Genomic DNA, 13,559 nt, shown 5'->3' on the forward strand with positions numbered 1-13,559 from the left:
ACAACATTGAATCACCCTGAATAAGATTTGTGTAGGCCTACACACTCGTGATGCAAATGGTAAAACAGGTAGAAAGATTATTTTAAGTCAGAAAACAATCATCTATTTTCTCTGTCAATCTGACACCTATTCTCACTTTTTTTATATTAAAATATATCCTTATCCTACTAAAAGGTGTAAAACACCACATACTGATGATTTGTTCCAGATCAACATATAAAATAAAATCTACACAAAAGTGTCCCAAAGGACCGATCGGAGTTTGACATCAACGTATCGCGAGAACGAAAAACGAAAAGTGTGCATCAGAATTGCTCTCGCGATAGTTGATGTCAAACTCAGTTAGATCTGCGCAGCGCTGGATAAGGTCCAACCATCTCACCTAAAGGAAAATTTCTTTGGACAGCACGTGAAGCTCTGACCTGATTGGTTGATGACGTTACCGTGTTACACGTGCACCCTAAGTGCATCGCGCGTTTCTGTAATCACCAGTAGGAGGTAAGTTAAGAATATTCATTTCCATATTTTATACATACGTGATCGGGAATATTACACAATACCGTCAAGATTTATACCATATTTCACTCATTCAACGATTATTTAACGTTATGAAGCAGTAATGTAGGCATAAATTATGATTTAGTTAAAAACTAACAAATGTTGACGTTAGTTTTTATAGGGTAACGTATCTATTGTCTTGAAGGTTAAGAGCTCCTGATGAAATAGTTTTCCTTGAAGATCTAAAATGCTAACAAATATATTGTTATTGTTGGTAGGTGTGCTATAAGAACTATATATTTTTTACCCATTTGCTTAATTTGAGGAGGCATTTTAACGGAAGGTTTCAACCTCAATTTCAAGCTAAATTTTTTACACAATTTATCTTATCAAATCGCGAAATGTTTTGCGCGTGCATGAAGACTGGTTCGTATCTAACATTTTTAATTATTCAACACTTACTCCGAAAATGAGATGTTTTCATTATTTAACTCATTCTGATGTTTTCAAACCCCCGATGGCTTTCTGTTTTTTTTTAAGTGTTGTTTTGAAGTGGATGCTAAAGGAGTCAAACCCACCTGAAACAATTAGTCAAGACGTACAGGGCTGCTTGAAAATTAGAGGCAGGTGTTGTGTGTTGATGTTGCAAACCACTGGGTGAAGTTTCGGACACTACGTCCATATTTTTGTACAGTTGTTGCTTCCCAATTAAAATTATTCATCCTTCTAAGCATCCAGCCTTCGAATTGGCTTATGTCTAGTTCATGTTATGTTTTATAAGTTGTACAATGCTCATTAGTGTACTGTGTTTTGCAGGTTTTCCTTTGGAAATCGGAGAAATGCTAGAAATACAAATAATCAAGGTAGAACCTTGCATGGATGGCAAATAGCAATTAGTTTATTAAGATGTTTCTAGTTAGGCACTATTCTGAGTTTATTCCCTGTTGTTTGTCCATTAGATTGAGGATCCAGGATGTCTGTGGGGGCGGGTTCTTAAAGGGCCTGGCATTCAGCCGGACGTTCCAGAGGAATATGACAACCTGAGGGTTAAAATGAATCTCTTCTATCACGAGATTAACCTGGATGTAAAGAAATTAAAACCTGCTGAACTGAAGGAGGGGATGGTATATCAAAACTATATTATAATATCTGATATTAACAATCCATTTTGACTCAGTTTAAAGGAATAGCTCACCCAAAAAAAATGAAAATTCTTAGAGTTTACCTTCCTTAATCCCATTTCTAATGTATATGTCTTCCTTTATATTAAAATGCTGTTGTGTTGTCTTTCTAACACAATAAACAAAGCATTCAAATGATAATGAAAGGGGCAATGCTCTATAAATCGCATACATTCATAATTAAATCAATCCAAATGACTCCAGTGGTTTAAAATATGTCTTCTGAAATAAAATGTTTTGTTTGTGAGAGAAAACTTCCACCTCGTGACAAAATGCACCAATGACAGCTAACCATAAAACACGAGAGCCAGTGCGATTGAGTGCATTTACATGCACAACATTACTTGAAGCGTCTGTTTGTGATGTTTATCTTTTACTAGTGGAGACAATGCACATATGATCAAAATTGAGGACATCTGGTTACTTCAAAATGCTAAATATACGTAAGCAGCCAATGTTAATCGTTAATGATTTGGGACAATGTTATTTAATGTTAAACTATGTGAGTGGCGCTCTGTGGCGCAACAGGGATTTGAGCAACTTCCTGAGTCATAGCTGGGCACCGTGGACAGGCGCCACCTGTCGGCGCTGGTGTGGGTATACTCATAGAAAACAATGTGTTCGATTTTATTTTTAGAACGGCGCGGTGCTGAGCTACACGTTCGGTGTGCAACCCCCTTTAGAATAAATATCACAGATATTGATATTTTCGACGAGGTAAGAGTTAAGTTTAGCAACTAGTCAGACCATTAAACAAACAGAAACCGGAAGTAAAGTTCCGACCAGACGCGTAATCGCATCACCACACGTATGTCCGATAAAACCGTCCATAATATGAGAGCTTTTTCCCATAAACATTTTACGCATTTACATGACCTTGCACGTCATCAGCTTATTAAGAATAATCAAAGTAAGACTGTCCAGGGTTTCCCGCAGAAAATTTGTTAGTTAAGGTGTTAGGGTTGGGCGGTTCCAAGGGCGTGGCAATCAAAGGGGCGGGGCGTATGCGTCATGATGAAAATTCAAGTATTTTAATAAAATAAATAAATAAAATATTTATTTTTAAAATGCTTAAACTTAATTTTGAAGAAACTATGACAAAAAATTAACACATCCGAGATTATTAGTGAATTTAAATGTTTTTAACAAATACCTCTAATGGGAATACCTGCGTGATGAAGTGAAACTAAAGGATTAATAAACACAAACTAAACCAGATGTTGTAGAACGTCTGGCGAACGATGATAGAACGATGATAGCGCAAAAATGGTAAAAACTGATTTTTTCCCACTATTAGTGACATTATCTTAAAGGAGTGTAACTGTAGCATGTAAATAATGCACATGAATAAAGTGAGCAAGAGCGCTCAACAATTATATCGAATCAACAGACACGTGAAACCTTAGCAGGTTGCTCAAACAACAAAATCACCAGCTAACTTACGTTAAAATTAGAAGAACTATAGACTAATACAATAACAAGCTTGAATAACCCCAAAACACAAGTTCACTTTATCAACTGGCTATCCTCCAGACATGACGGACCACGTCTTTATCTCATTTCGGCCGTGTGCAAGCTCGCAGTGTAAAGCGCATCCACGCTATTCTCCGAGATGTTTTATCAACTGGCCAGTTATCCTCCAGACACTGACGGTCCGGACCACGTCTTTCTCATTTCGGCTGTGTGGCGCGCGTCCCTGCATGCGGTGTGATGTGCGTACACGCTATTCTCCAAGATGCGCTTGACGGCCTTTTGTGCAGTGATTTTTGTATATTTTTTTGGAAGAGCTAGTTAAGGCGGTAGGGTTTCCAAGCTTAGGCGGGCCGCCTTAACTGAAATATGCTGCGGTAAACCCTGCTGTCACTCATTCTGGGCGAACTGTTTCTTTAAGCTAAAAGTAATTTTTTTATAAACCATAGACCACATGCTCATATTGTATGCTTATGTAAGTAAGTTTTTTTGTCAAAGGTCTGTGTGGTGTTCAGCCCGGTTCGGAAGATTTGGTGTCGGGCTATGGTGGAGTCACTCTTTCAGGGAACAGCGGGTAGCCAGGCCATGTGCTTCTTAGTAGACTATGGAGATCATGTGAACGTCAAAACAGATGAGTATGGAAGTTTTTGAGAAATGTATATTTGAGAATGCTATTACTTCTGCGAATGAAATGATACTTGAGTTTACTTGAACATATTGCTTAACTGATTTTTTTGGTTTTAATCTTACATTTTAATTTAAACTTAAAGGGGTGGTTTCCCGGACAGAAATTAAGTCTAATCCCAGACTTGAATGCATGTTTGAGCTGCCTTAAGCAGTGGCGGCAAGTGACTTTTTTTTTCGAGGGCGCTTGATGCGAAGTTCATCACAACATGTATGTAGCCCCTTATGTGTGTGGTTCCTTTTTTCAAAATATGTGCTCTGCGCATCGAATGATCCTGTGTGCATCATGTGTCTTGTCAAAATAAGTGCCTGCTGCAGATGAGTCTAAAGGGTTTATGAAAAAAGAGACGCGCGTTTGCCAGACACTCGTATAATCTCATGCGTAATCAGAGTTTACTGTTAAGTGAGTGTCTTGTGTGTATTTTGTGAATGTGAGCGTCTCTCTTATCATAAATGGTTTTGACGCGTGTGCAGCAGGCACTTATTTTGACAAAACACGTGATACAAAAGGTTCACATGACGCAACAAACACATATTTTGAAAATGCAAGCAACACACATGACACTCTGAACACTTATTTTGAATTAGCGCCCCTCGGATGAGCAATCACTAGTCGCCACTGCACACCAGTAATGATTTTTTTCTAAGGTACGTTAGTTAAAATTACTTAAATGTCCTAAAAAACTAAGGCCTAGTCCTGAATTAATCTAAACCCTGTCTGGGAAACCACCCCTAAATGTAAAGGTTAGTAGAAAACATGGGTTCACTTTAAGTAGAAACTTTTAGGAGGATTCCCTGATCTTGCTTATTGTAATGTCATGATGCAAGATACATGTTTCATTTCAGTGTAAGAACTCCTCTTGAAAAGTTCCTGCAGCTTCCCTTCAGGGTGAGACGCTTTAAACTGGCTGGAATCCGTCCTATGACACTACAGGTGTCCATTTACAATGATAATGCTGAGCTTGTGTAAGTCACTTTGAGTCTGCTTTTCAACACACTACACATACACTAGCTATGTTTCCATACAAAGTTGCATATTAAAATTATACACATAATTGAAATATCCCATCAAACATTTGTAAATAAAGCAGCGTTTCCATCCAACGAAACACACCTTTTATTTTCTTTCCTGCTCTTTGAGTTGACAGTCAAGTAAGACAGTCCTGTAATGTAATATTACCAAACCATTGAGATGCCAGAGTTTACATTTTAAAACTTCCAAAACCACATTTTAGATGCTGTGCAATGAGTTCTGTACGCTGGTTAGTCCAGTTATGCCTTCCAATGTGCAAAGTCACACAACATTTTTGATGCATTTCTAGGGATTTATTTGGTTAAAGTTTATGCGCATGTTTTCTTATCGGATAAGAATAAGCTTTAATGCACATTTTTAAAATTGATGTGGATCTTGGCGTTTCCATACAGCGGTTTTTATGCGATACTCCAAAATGTTCATGAAAAATACCGTAGCAGATGACTCATATTGCTGCTCTTTAAATACTGCAAAGTGTTTTTTAGGTTTGTGCTGTTTCGGTTTGTGACTGCTTTTTTTATTTCACATATATCATTATCTTTAAGAAATTTGTTTAACTTTTTGATTAAGTTCTATATGTTCTGTTGGTTGTATTTCATCCCAACGGTTATCTAGTGTTAAAAAACTGAAACAGGAAGTGCTTCTGGACCAGTGTTGTTTGCATCTTTTGAAATGGTCTACATGCTTGCTGCACAAATCTATCAAAAAAGAAACATTTTGTACCACTCACAGCAGAACTTAATTGTAAGAATGTTGTGTCTCCCTTTAATAGCAGTCCCATAAAATGTTAACTATAAGTCATTGTTTTTGTTTCTGTGTCAGTCCATCTTCTGTATGGGACAGCTCTGCCACAAAATATCTGCACAACCTTTTACAAGGTAAGAATATCATACAGGATTTGTGCAACGATCCTGTGTATTACTGCACATAAACCTTTGCATGTCTATTACTGTTCACAGTCAGTTAGGGACTATTTTTTTCTAGCAGAAGGAAGACTTTTTGCTTTCACATTTGTATTGTGTGGTAACTGTTTTATAAATGCAATAAGGTACTTAAGGCTATTGCTGTATCAGAAATAAGTCAAAGCCGAAGGGTTTACATTTTGGGTTCCCACCATTCGTCTATACATCATCGATTACGTTGACGTGTGTGAAATGCATCGATATGCCACATTACTATTTTAGCAATGGCTTAGATGTTATGTGTACAGGATGAAATTAGACTGCGCCTAAAGGCATAGTTTCGTGTACAGACCTTAACAGGTATATATCACATCTAGCAATGTAGCCCCTACTATTTTATGTTTTAGTTAGGCTTTACAAATTATTTTATAATTGTTATGGCCGGTCAACGGGTGCATCACTAGTCGCTGCCATATCGGGACACTGGCGGCTTCTCTTTTCACCAATGGAAGAGGGCGAATGGGCATCGTCCATCTTTTTTTCCAGTCTATGAGCACAACCTTTCATACCTTATTGCTTACTTGGATGTTCTGTCCCTTTAGTGTCCACTCTGGTTGAAGCCGTTCTGTGTGAAACAAATGCAGACTGTTCTTCTATTGAACTCTACCTGACTATTAAAAACACAAAGGTACACATGACATTTTCTAAATTCTGTCCTCAATGACCTGACCTGCTGTAAATCATTTGTCCTGTTAGGCATTATACAAAATGTTTCCTTGTTATCTGTTTGTGTAAATGTCAAAAACACTATATTACAACATGTTTAAATGCGATTTGAGTCTTTTGTATTTAAAGATTGGAGATGGGGAATATATATACATACTTCAAAACAATAAAATAATGTCCTTCAGATCTGTGTGAACCATGAGCTCGTGGTGAAGAAGTTTGCATGTTTCTGGAGCGAGCAGTCCAGTACGATGGAAAGCGATGGAGACTGCGCTCCGGTCAGCCTGGCGTGGGACATCTACTCCAGTCCTCATCAGCTCTTGGAGATGAATGGCTGTTGCCCAGTCAAAGCTCCACCCACTGACATCTTCATCACGAAAGAGAGGAAAGAGGAGCCACAGACAGGTCAGGCTGATATGATCTTATCACCACAAGACATTTGTAATTCAGAAAAACTACTCATCTGAAGTGTGGTTTTCACATTACACTGTAAAAAAATCTTAAACCAGCATTACAAATAAAACATCTTGATTTCCCCAAGCTTTTTCTTTCCCTTATTTTATCGGTAAAAACTCATCTTTGAGCATCATAATAGCATATTATTACTGTCACAGTAATTTCCACATGATTTAAAACAGCTTAAATGTAGCTACACCCTTGCCTCATTAGTATACATGGATCAATGAATATGCAAATGTTGTCCCTGTCTCTACTTAAACGCACAGCTCGGCCCATAAATATGAATATGCAGATTAGTCCCCGCCTCTACTCCTTCACACCACTTCAGACCATAGATCAGGGCTAGTCAACTGGCGTCCCGTGGGCCAGTCATCTTTGTCGGATTTGAAATCGGCATGCTTGCTTTAATGCCGCTTTTTCACTGTACGTGACACATGAAGGCCGAAAAACCAGAATCTGTCAAAAAGGCGCTGCGCGGGGTGCCAGCCATATGCAGGTGCGTAATTTTCAGTTCCAATTTGAGCTTTGGATGCATAAATAAATTTACTTGTGAGATTGCACCACATGTGTCACATCGACCGGAAAAAAAGTATTTCAATGTGTTCCTATCAAAACACTGTGTGCAAGGTGAAAATTATTAATCCTTTTTTGTTTAACTTTATCAAAACCACGGGAATTCTTTAAAGGGGACATATCATGAAAGTCTGCCATTTTTCATGTACTTGTAGCCAATCAGCAGTAAGGGGCACGTCTACTACGGGTGTGCCTCTCAAGTCTTGAAAAGTGAAGCCTCTGGCTCTTTGATCGCCCCCTGGTGGCTGACTGCAGTACAAGTCATAACCCCGCCCTCTCCATTCAAACAAATGGGACTCTGCGCTAAATAAAAAAATTATTTACACTTCCAATAAAAGTTTCCGAAAGATAGTTTTAGTCTTTTTAAGTAGTTGTTATCACATTGATATATGTTCAAGTGTTCATTTTTGTGATAACTTTCATTTTAGCTAGTTATTTGATGCTATAGAAACGGGGCGTGTCGTTAAGATTGGCGTGGTTTAATTGGTCGCGTGAGCGTTTGGGCAGAAGTTTGATACCGCGGCTCCGCCTCTGGTTCCACGGACGATTCCTTCTGCTCATGCCCTGGCTCCAAACTGACGTTTTTACGTAACATGGCGGCAACAGTGGACGGACATTTTTGGCTTCAATTCATTACAATGGTGGGAGGCGACGTCGCGTCGTCCATCTTTTTTTACAGTCTATGGTCTACTAACTGACATTGTTTCCTGGGTTGCGTGTGTGTGGGGCGAGTCTATCAAAAGAAAGTCCAGATTTTATTGTGGTAGGGGCGTGTTTGTTTAGGTGATTTCAAATAGGGTTGTGCCGATAGACGATAGTATTGTGTATTGACGATCTTCAGACTTATCGCCAATAGCGGGCTTTTTATGATGATATTTGGCAATAGTTATTATAATTATCATCATAGTTTCACATTAACATGCACATTGCATGCTTTTCCTTGCATGACAGGGTTTGTGGGCTTCTTTTTGCACAAGAGAGCTTGTAACACGCGCGGATTCCTTTTCGCACGTACCTGGACTTAATGCGCACGTCTTGGACTCGACCGGAATGTGCGTGACATGGACTCCTTCTAGCACCTGAACATGTAATGATTCAGACGACTCCTCGCACATGAGCTTGTAATACGCACGACTTTTACATTTCCTTGCACTAGATAGATTGTTAGTGCGCAGAGGGTTAAAACCAGCAAGTGTTGTTCCAGCTACCTGGCACGCAGGAATTTAATGACGCACTCGGATTAATGGCATCAGTTTTAAGAAGGTTGCGGTTATGACGGTGTTGCCCTTGTTTCTTTTTTGTCCACCAATCAAGTGACTTGTCATAAATGAGTCAAAAATCGGGAATCTTATAGGCTGATGATAGGACGATCTTAACATGGGGCACACCGCCCATCAATTTCAAATGTCAACATTGGCTTTCAGAAATCATGCATCCCGCCTTTAAAACCAAATATTATGATGTGCAGAGATCTTGAAAAATTCAATTGTTTCCAAAGGCCTTAGTAGAATTCCTGACACAGATGATCTGATCCTATTAAACAGTTATGATTTCTGCCTAAAAATCTCTTAATCTTCTTCATTCTTCAGAAAATGGGGAGCAGGAACCACAAGTGTTGGAAAAGGGGCAGCAGGAACCACAAGTATTTGAGCAAACACACAAGCCATCTAATGTTAAACTTTCTAAAGTCCCCGAGCTGGCTCACAATGTTGGAACATACACTGTAAGTATTTGATACTGTGACAGTATGGATGCAGCATGTGTGTCTCTCCTCATCCGGCTGGATTTATTCTTTGTGTTTTGATTCAGATCGGTAGAGGTTGGCGTATCAGAGCCGAAGCCACTGACATCTATACGGATAAACCTGCAGCACAATTGCAGTAAGATTTCCATATTTCTAATCGCAATCTGAAATATCCTGAATTGGCTCATAATTAGGGATGGGTATTGTTTGGTTTTTTTTTTCGATACCGGTGCCAAATCGATACTTTTAAAACGGTTCCAGTGCCTAAAGCGATACTTTGAAAAATAGATTTAAGTCACAAAAAGACGGTGGATGAAAGTACAGCATAAAACACAATGAAAATTCTTGTCTGTTTGTCATAATTTGTTTATTAAAGGAACAGTATGTAAGAAATTTATATCAATTAATCATAAAATGGCCCTGATGTATGGAAGGTTTTTTGGTCTTTTTTAAATTAATTAATTAAATTATAAAATAATTAATTAAATTATAAAATAAAAAATAAAATCGCAAAATATGTCCCAAATTTGAAAATTAAATGCTAAAATAAAAATTAAAACATTATATTAAATTATTTCATTTTCATTTTTAATGTGATGAAGCATCATTCCGGACAAATTAAAAAAGAAAATTAAATTGATGATTTGACATTTCATTTTCAATATAATCTTGAGTCAAGACTGACAATATTAAAATAAAAAGTCAAGCTTGAAAAAGGAATCTGTAAATACATTTTAAAAGGGTTTTTATTCATACCCAAGCAATAATTGGGACAAAATTCAAATTTAAAGTTCAGTTTTATTTTTATGTTCTCTTTAAATTATTTGTTTTCATTTTCTTTTTCGTTTTCATTTTCAACTTGTATGCAAATTTAATGTTAATCAGTGGGTGGCGTTTATTTACTTGCTCAAAAAAGGGGATTGGCTAACGCTGCGTTGCCAACTCAGCGACTGTGTTGCTAAAATAGCGACTTTATTGCTACATCTAGCGACTTTTAGGCCCATTTAGACAAACTTAGCGAATGTTTGGATGAATCTTAGCTTCACATCTGTACAGATAGGGTACTGTGTCGCTTGTACTGGCCAACGAGTGCCGGGTGGCGCTGTCCCGGTGAAATGTGCGTCTGGTGTCTCTGTGCATGGAGCTGGGCAGTGTAGGAGCTGACGCGTGGATGAGATTCGCGTTCATTGTTTACATTTGAAAGGAGGAACAAACAATAAAAAGTGGCTGGTCCGCTGTTATATATGTACGTATTTTCACACATCTGATCCGGTGAGGCGTCAGCCATTCTCATCAAATGCATACACATAGCACAGTGTGATTATCGTGCAATACATAATTATGCCAAAATCCATTAAGGACTGGAGTATCATATGCTCGCAAAATTGGCGTATATATAGCACTATAATCACACTGCGTGTTATTTGTATGCATTTCATGAAAATGGACATGAGTGACCAGTCACTTACTTTTGCAGCGGGCACACTGGCAGAGCAGACCTTCAGCCTTTGTGGCATATTTGTAAGCGGTCCTCATTTGTAACGCTGATTTGTGAGTAGGGCTGTGACCGTACGGGATTTTATTTTACCGTGGTGAAGAAGCAACAGAATCACGCGGTTAGACTGTTAGCACAACAACCCACCCCATATTATTAAAACAACAAATTATATTAGCAATAACAATGTGAAATAATATGTATTTCTATATGTTAACTTTTGTTTTTTATATCTTTTGAATATACAATGATTTATAGACCTTTTATGTCATCGTTTATAACCCATTTTATACAATACATTTCATAGAATAACAACCTGAAAACCTGCAGAAAGAACATGCAGAGTTTAAGATTGTTTCTGATGAGTTGTGCAAAACCTGATTCCTATTTCTTTAGACATTCATTTTCGGTAAACTCTCCGTGAATAGAAACACACTTCTCCAAACATGTTGCAACTTTTAATAATTTATTGTACAAAAAATGGGTTACAAACTAGGGATGCACCGAATCCAGATTTTTTAGGTTCGGCCGAATCCCGAATCCACCGTTTAAGATTCGGCCGAATCCGAAACCGAATACCGAATCCTACTCGCATCCTTATTCCATTAACACAGTAAAACACATTAATGAATTATTCAACGTCCACAGCATGTATTTTTCATTTTATTTAATTTTAACTGTACATTATGCCAGGATGACAAGTTGGAAAACTATTTTGACAATTACCATAAGCCTATGCATAATGAGAGCGATGCGTTGCGACACGCTCGTTTTTCCAATAAGCAAGCAGCTCCGCGCTGAAAACTATATTTAACTTTGAGTGAGAAGCTCCGCTCGTCAATGTCAGGTTTCACACGGCCGTCCAATTACAATGGAGGAGGGGCGGGACATTACCACAGCAACCAACCGGCTCACAGCTGAAGCATCACAGCTACCAAGCGCTCGGCTGAAAAACAGCTGGCATTTGGTGTCCTCAAGGCGTTTTCAGCCGTGTTTAAAAGTTTTGGTGTGTCCAGCCCCTAAAGCTCACCGAAAGAAAAAGCTCATCTCCACGTCAGCACCCGATGTGTGTAATCAACGGCCGCGTGACGTCGACCAGCGTAGCGCAAGCCTAGGATTCGGTTCGGTGGAAAAAAAATCTAGGATTCGGCCGAACCCGAACCCCGTCAAAAAGCCCAGTATTCGGCCGAATCCGAATCCTGGATTCGGTGCATCCCTATTACAAACAATGACAAAAACTGTTCCATAATTGATATTAAACTCAAAAGATATAGAAAATAAATATTATTTAATGTTATTATTGTTAGTATGTTTAATTAGATTTTCTCAAAGTGGATACAAAACGAAATCGACAATTGCATCATTACGTAAATAACTGCGCAAAACTTATGGATACTCCAATCATTGCTTTCAGAAATTCGCTTACAGTAGCTCCAGATATAAGCACAGCATTCAACCAAATAACGAGTTGTGCTGTCAGTATACGCGCTCCTGCCTTCATAACGATAGTTGTCATGTTTGCCCATTATAGTTTTAAATTATTATTATTATGCTATCATTATCATCACCAGCACAGTGCTTCTCCTTGAATGAGAAAGCTTAATATGCGCGTGGCTCGGACTCCTTGCACATGAAATTTCATGGGCATGGCTCTGACATTTTCTTGCAGAGATGTTGTTATTCGCGCAGGGGTTTAAAACCAGGGAGTGAGTTGGTACAGTTCAAGAAATCAGAGCACTTGGGCATGACGCGCTTTATAAGGTTGCGGCCGTGACATCACCGCAGCTGGCATCTTATTACAGCAGTGATGCAGTACTACTGTGATATCGTCACAGCCCTTATGTGCGTAGCTCGTCTTCCACGCTTCAGCTATGGTCAGAAGAACTGTATGTTGTGTCCAGTGCAGTGTACACAGAAGACTCCGAGAGACTCGCATTTCACAGAGGACGCAAGTTCTGATACTTGTACAGACAACACATAGGCTAAATAAACAGATAATGTTCATTTAAAAGTAAGTGACTGGTCGGTGTATCAGCTCGTTAAACTGACGCCTCACCGGACCAGATGTGTGAAAATACGCACATATATAACAGCGGACCAGCCACTTTTTATTGTTTGTTCCTCCTTTGAAATGTAAACAATGTACGCGAATCCCATCCACGCGTCAGCTCCTACACTGCCCAGCTCCATGCACAGAGACACCAGACGCACATTTCACCGGGACAGGGCCACCCGGCACTCGTGGGCCAGTAAAAGCGTACAGTAGCCTATCTGTACAGATGTGAAGCTAAGATTCATCCAAACATTCGCTAAGTTTGTCTAAATGGGCCTAAAAGTCGCTAGATGTAGCAATAAAGTCGCTATTTTAGCAACACAGTTGCTGAGTTGGCAACGCTGCTTCAGCCAATCCCCTTTTTTTTAAGCAAGTTAACGCCACCCATTGATTAACATTGAATTTGCATACAAGTTGAAAATGAAAATGAAAATGAAAACGAAAAAGAAAAAGAAAATGAAAACAAATAATTTAAACAGAACATAAAATTAAAACTGAACTTTACATTTTAATTTTGTCCCTATTATTGCTTGGGCATAAATAAAAGGCCTTTAAAAAAAATGTATTTACAGATTCCTTTTCAAGCTTGCCTTTTTATTTTAATATTGTCAGTCTTGACTCAAGATTATATTGAAAATGAAATGTCAAATCATCAATTTAATTTAATTTTTTAATTTGGCCGGAATGATGCTTCATCACGTTAAAAATGAAAATGAAATAATGTTTTAATTTTTATTTTAG

At 38.4% G+C, this 13,559-nt stretch overlaps 1 protein-coding gene across 1 annotated transcript in view; it reads left to right on the top strand.

Annotated features, from left to right (window-relative positions):
* Positions 1-96: 96 nt before the first annotated feature.
* The window catches only part of tdrd12 (tudor domain containing 12), a 47,784-nt gene continuing 34,321 nt past the window's right edge, over positions 97-13,559 (top strand). Inside the window, exons 1-10 of the mRNA XM_065291306.2 lie at positions 97-1,121; positions 1,315-1,361; positions 1,458-1,622; positions 3,648-3,784; positions 4,680-4,799; positions 5,689-5,744; positions 6,371-6,456; positions 6,680-6,899; positions 9,116-9,249; positions 9,336-9,406. Of these exons, the coding sequence (XP_065147378.2) occupies positions 968-1,121; positions 1,315-1,361; positions 1,458-1,622; positions 3,648-3,784; positions 4,680-4,799; positions 5,689-5,744; positions 6,371-6,456; positions 6,680-6,899; positions 9,116-9,249; positions 9,336-9,406 (1,190 nt within the window). The 5' untranslated portion in view covers positions 97-967. The remainder of the gene's footprint in view (positions 1,122-1,314; positions 1,362-1,457; positions 1,623-3,647; positions 3,785-4,679; positions 4,800-5,688; positions 5,745-6,370; positions 6,457-6,679; positions 6,900-9,115; positions 9,250-9,335; positions 9,407-13,559) is intronic.

This window comes from Paramisgurnus dabryanus, chromosome 23 (genome assembly GCF_030506205.2).
Source record: "Paramisgurnus dabryanus chromosome 23, PD_genome_1.1, whole genome shotgun sequence".
Lineage (NCBI taxonomy): Eukaryota > Metazoa > Chordata > Actinopteri > Cypriniformes > Cobitidae > Paramisgurnus > Paramisgurnus dabryanus.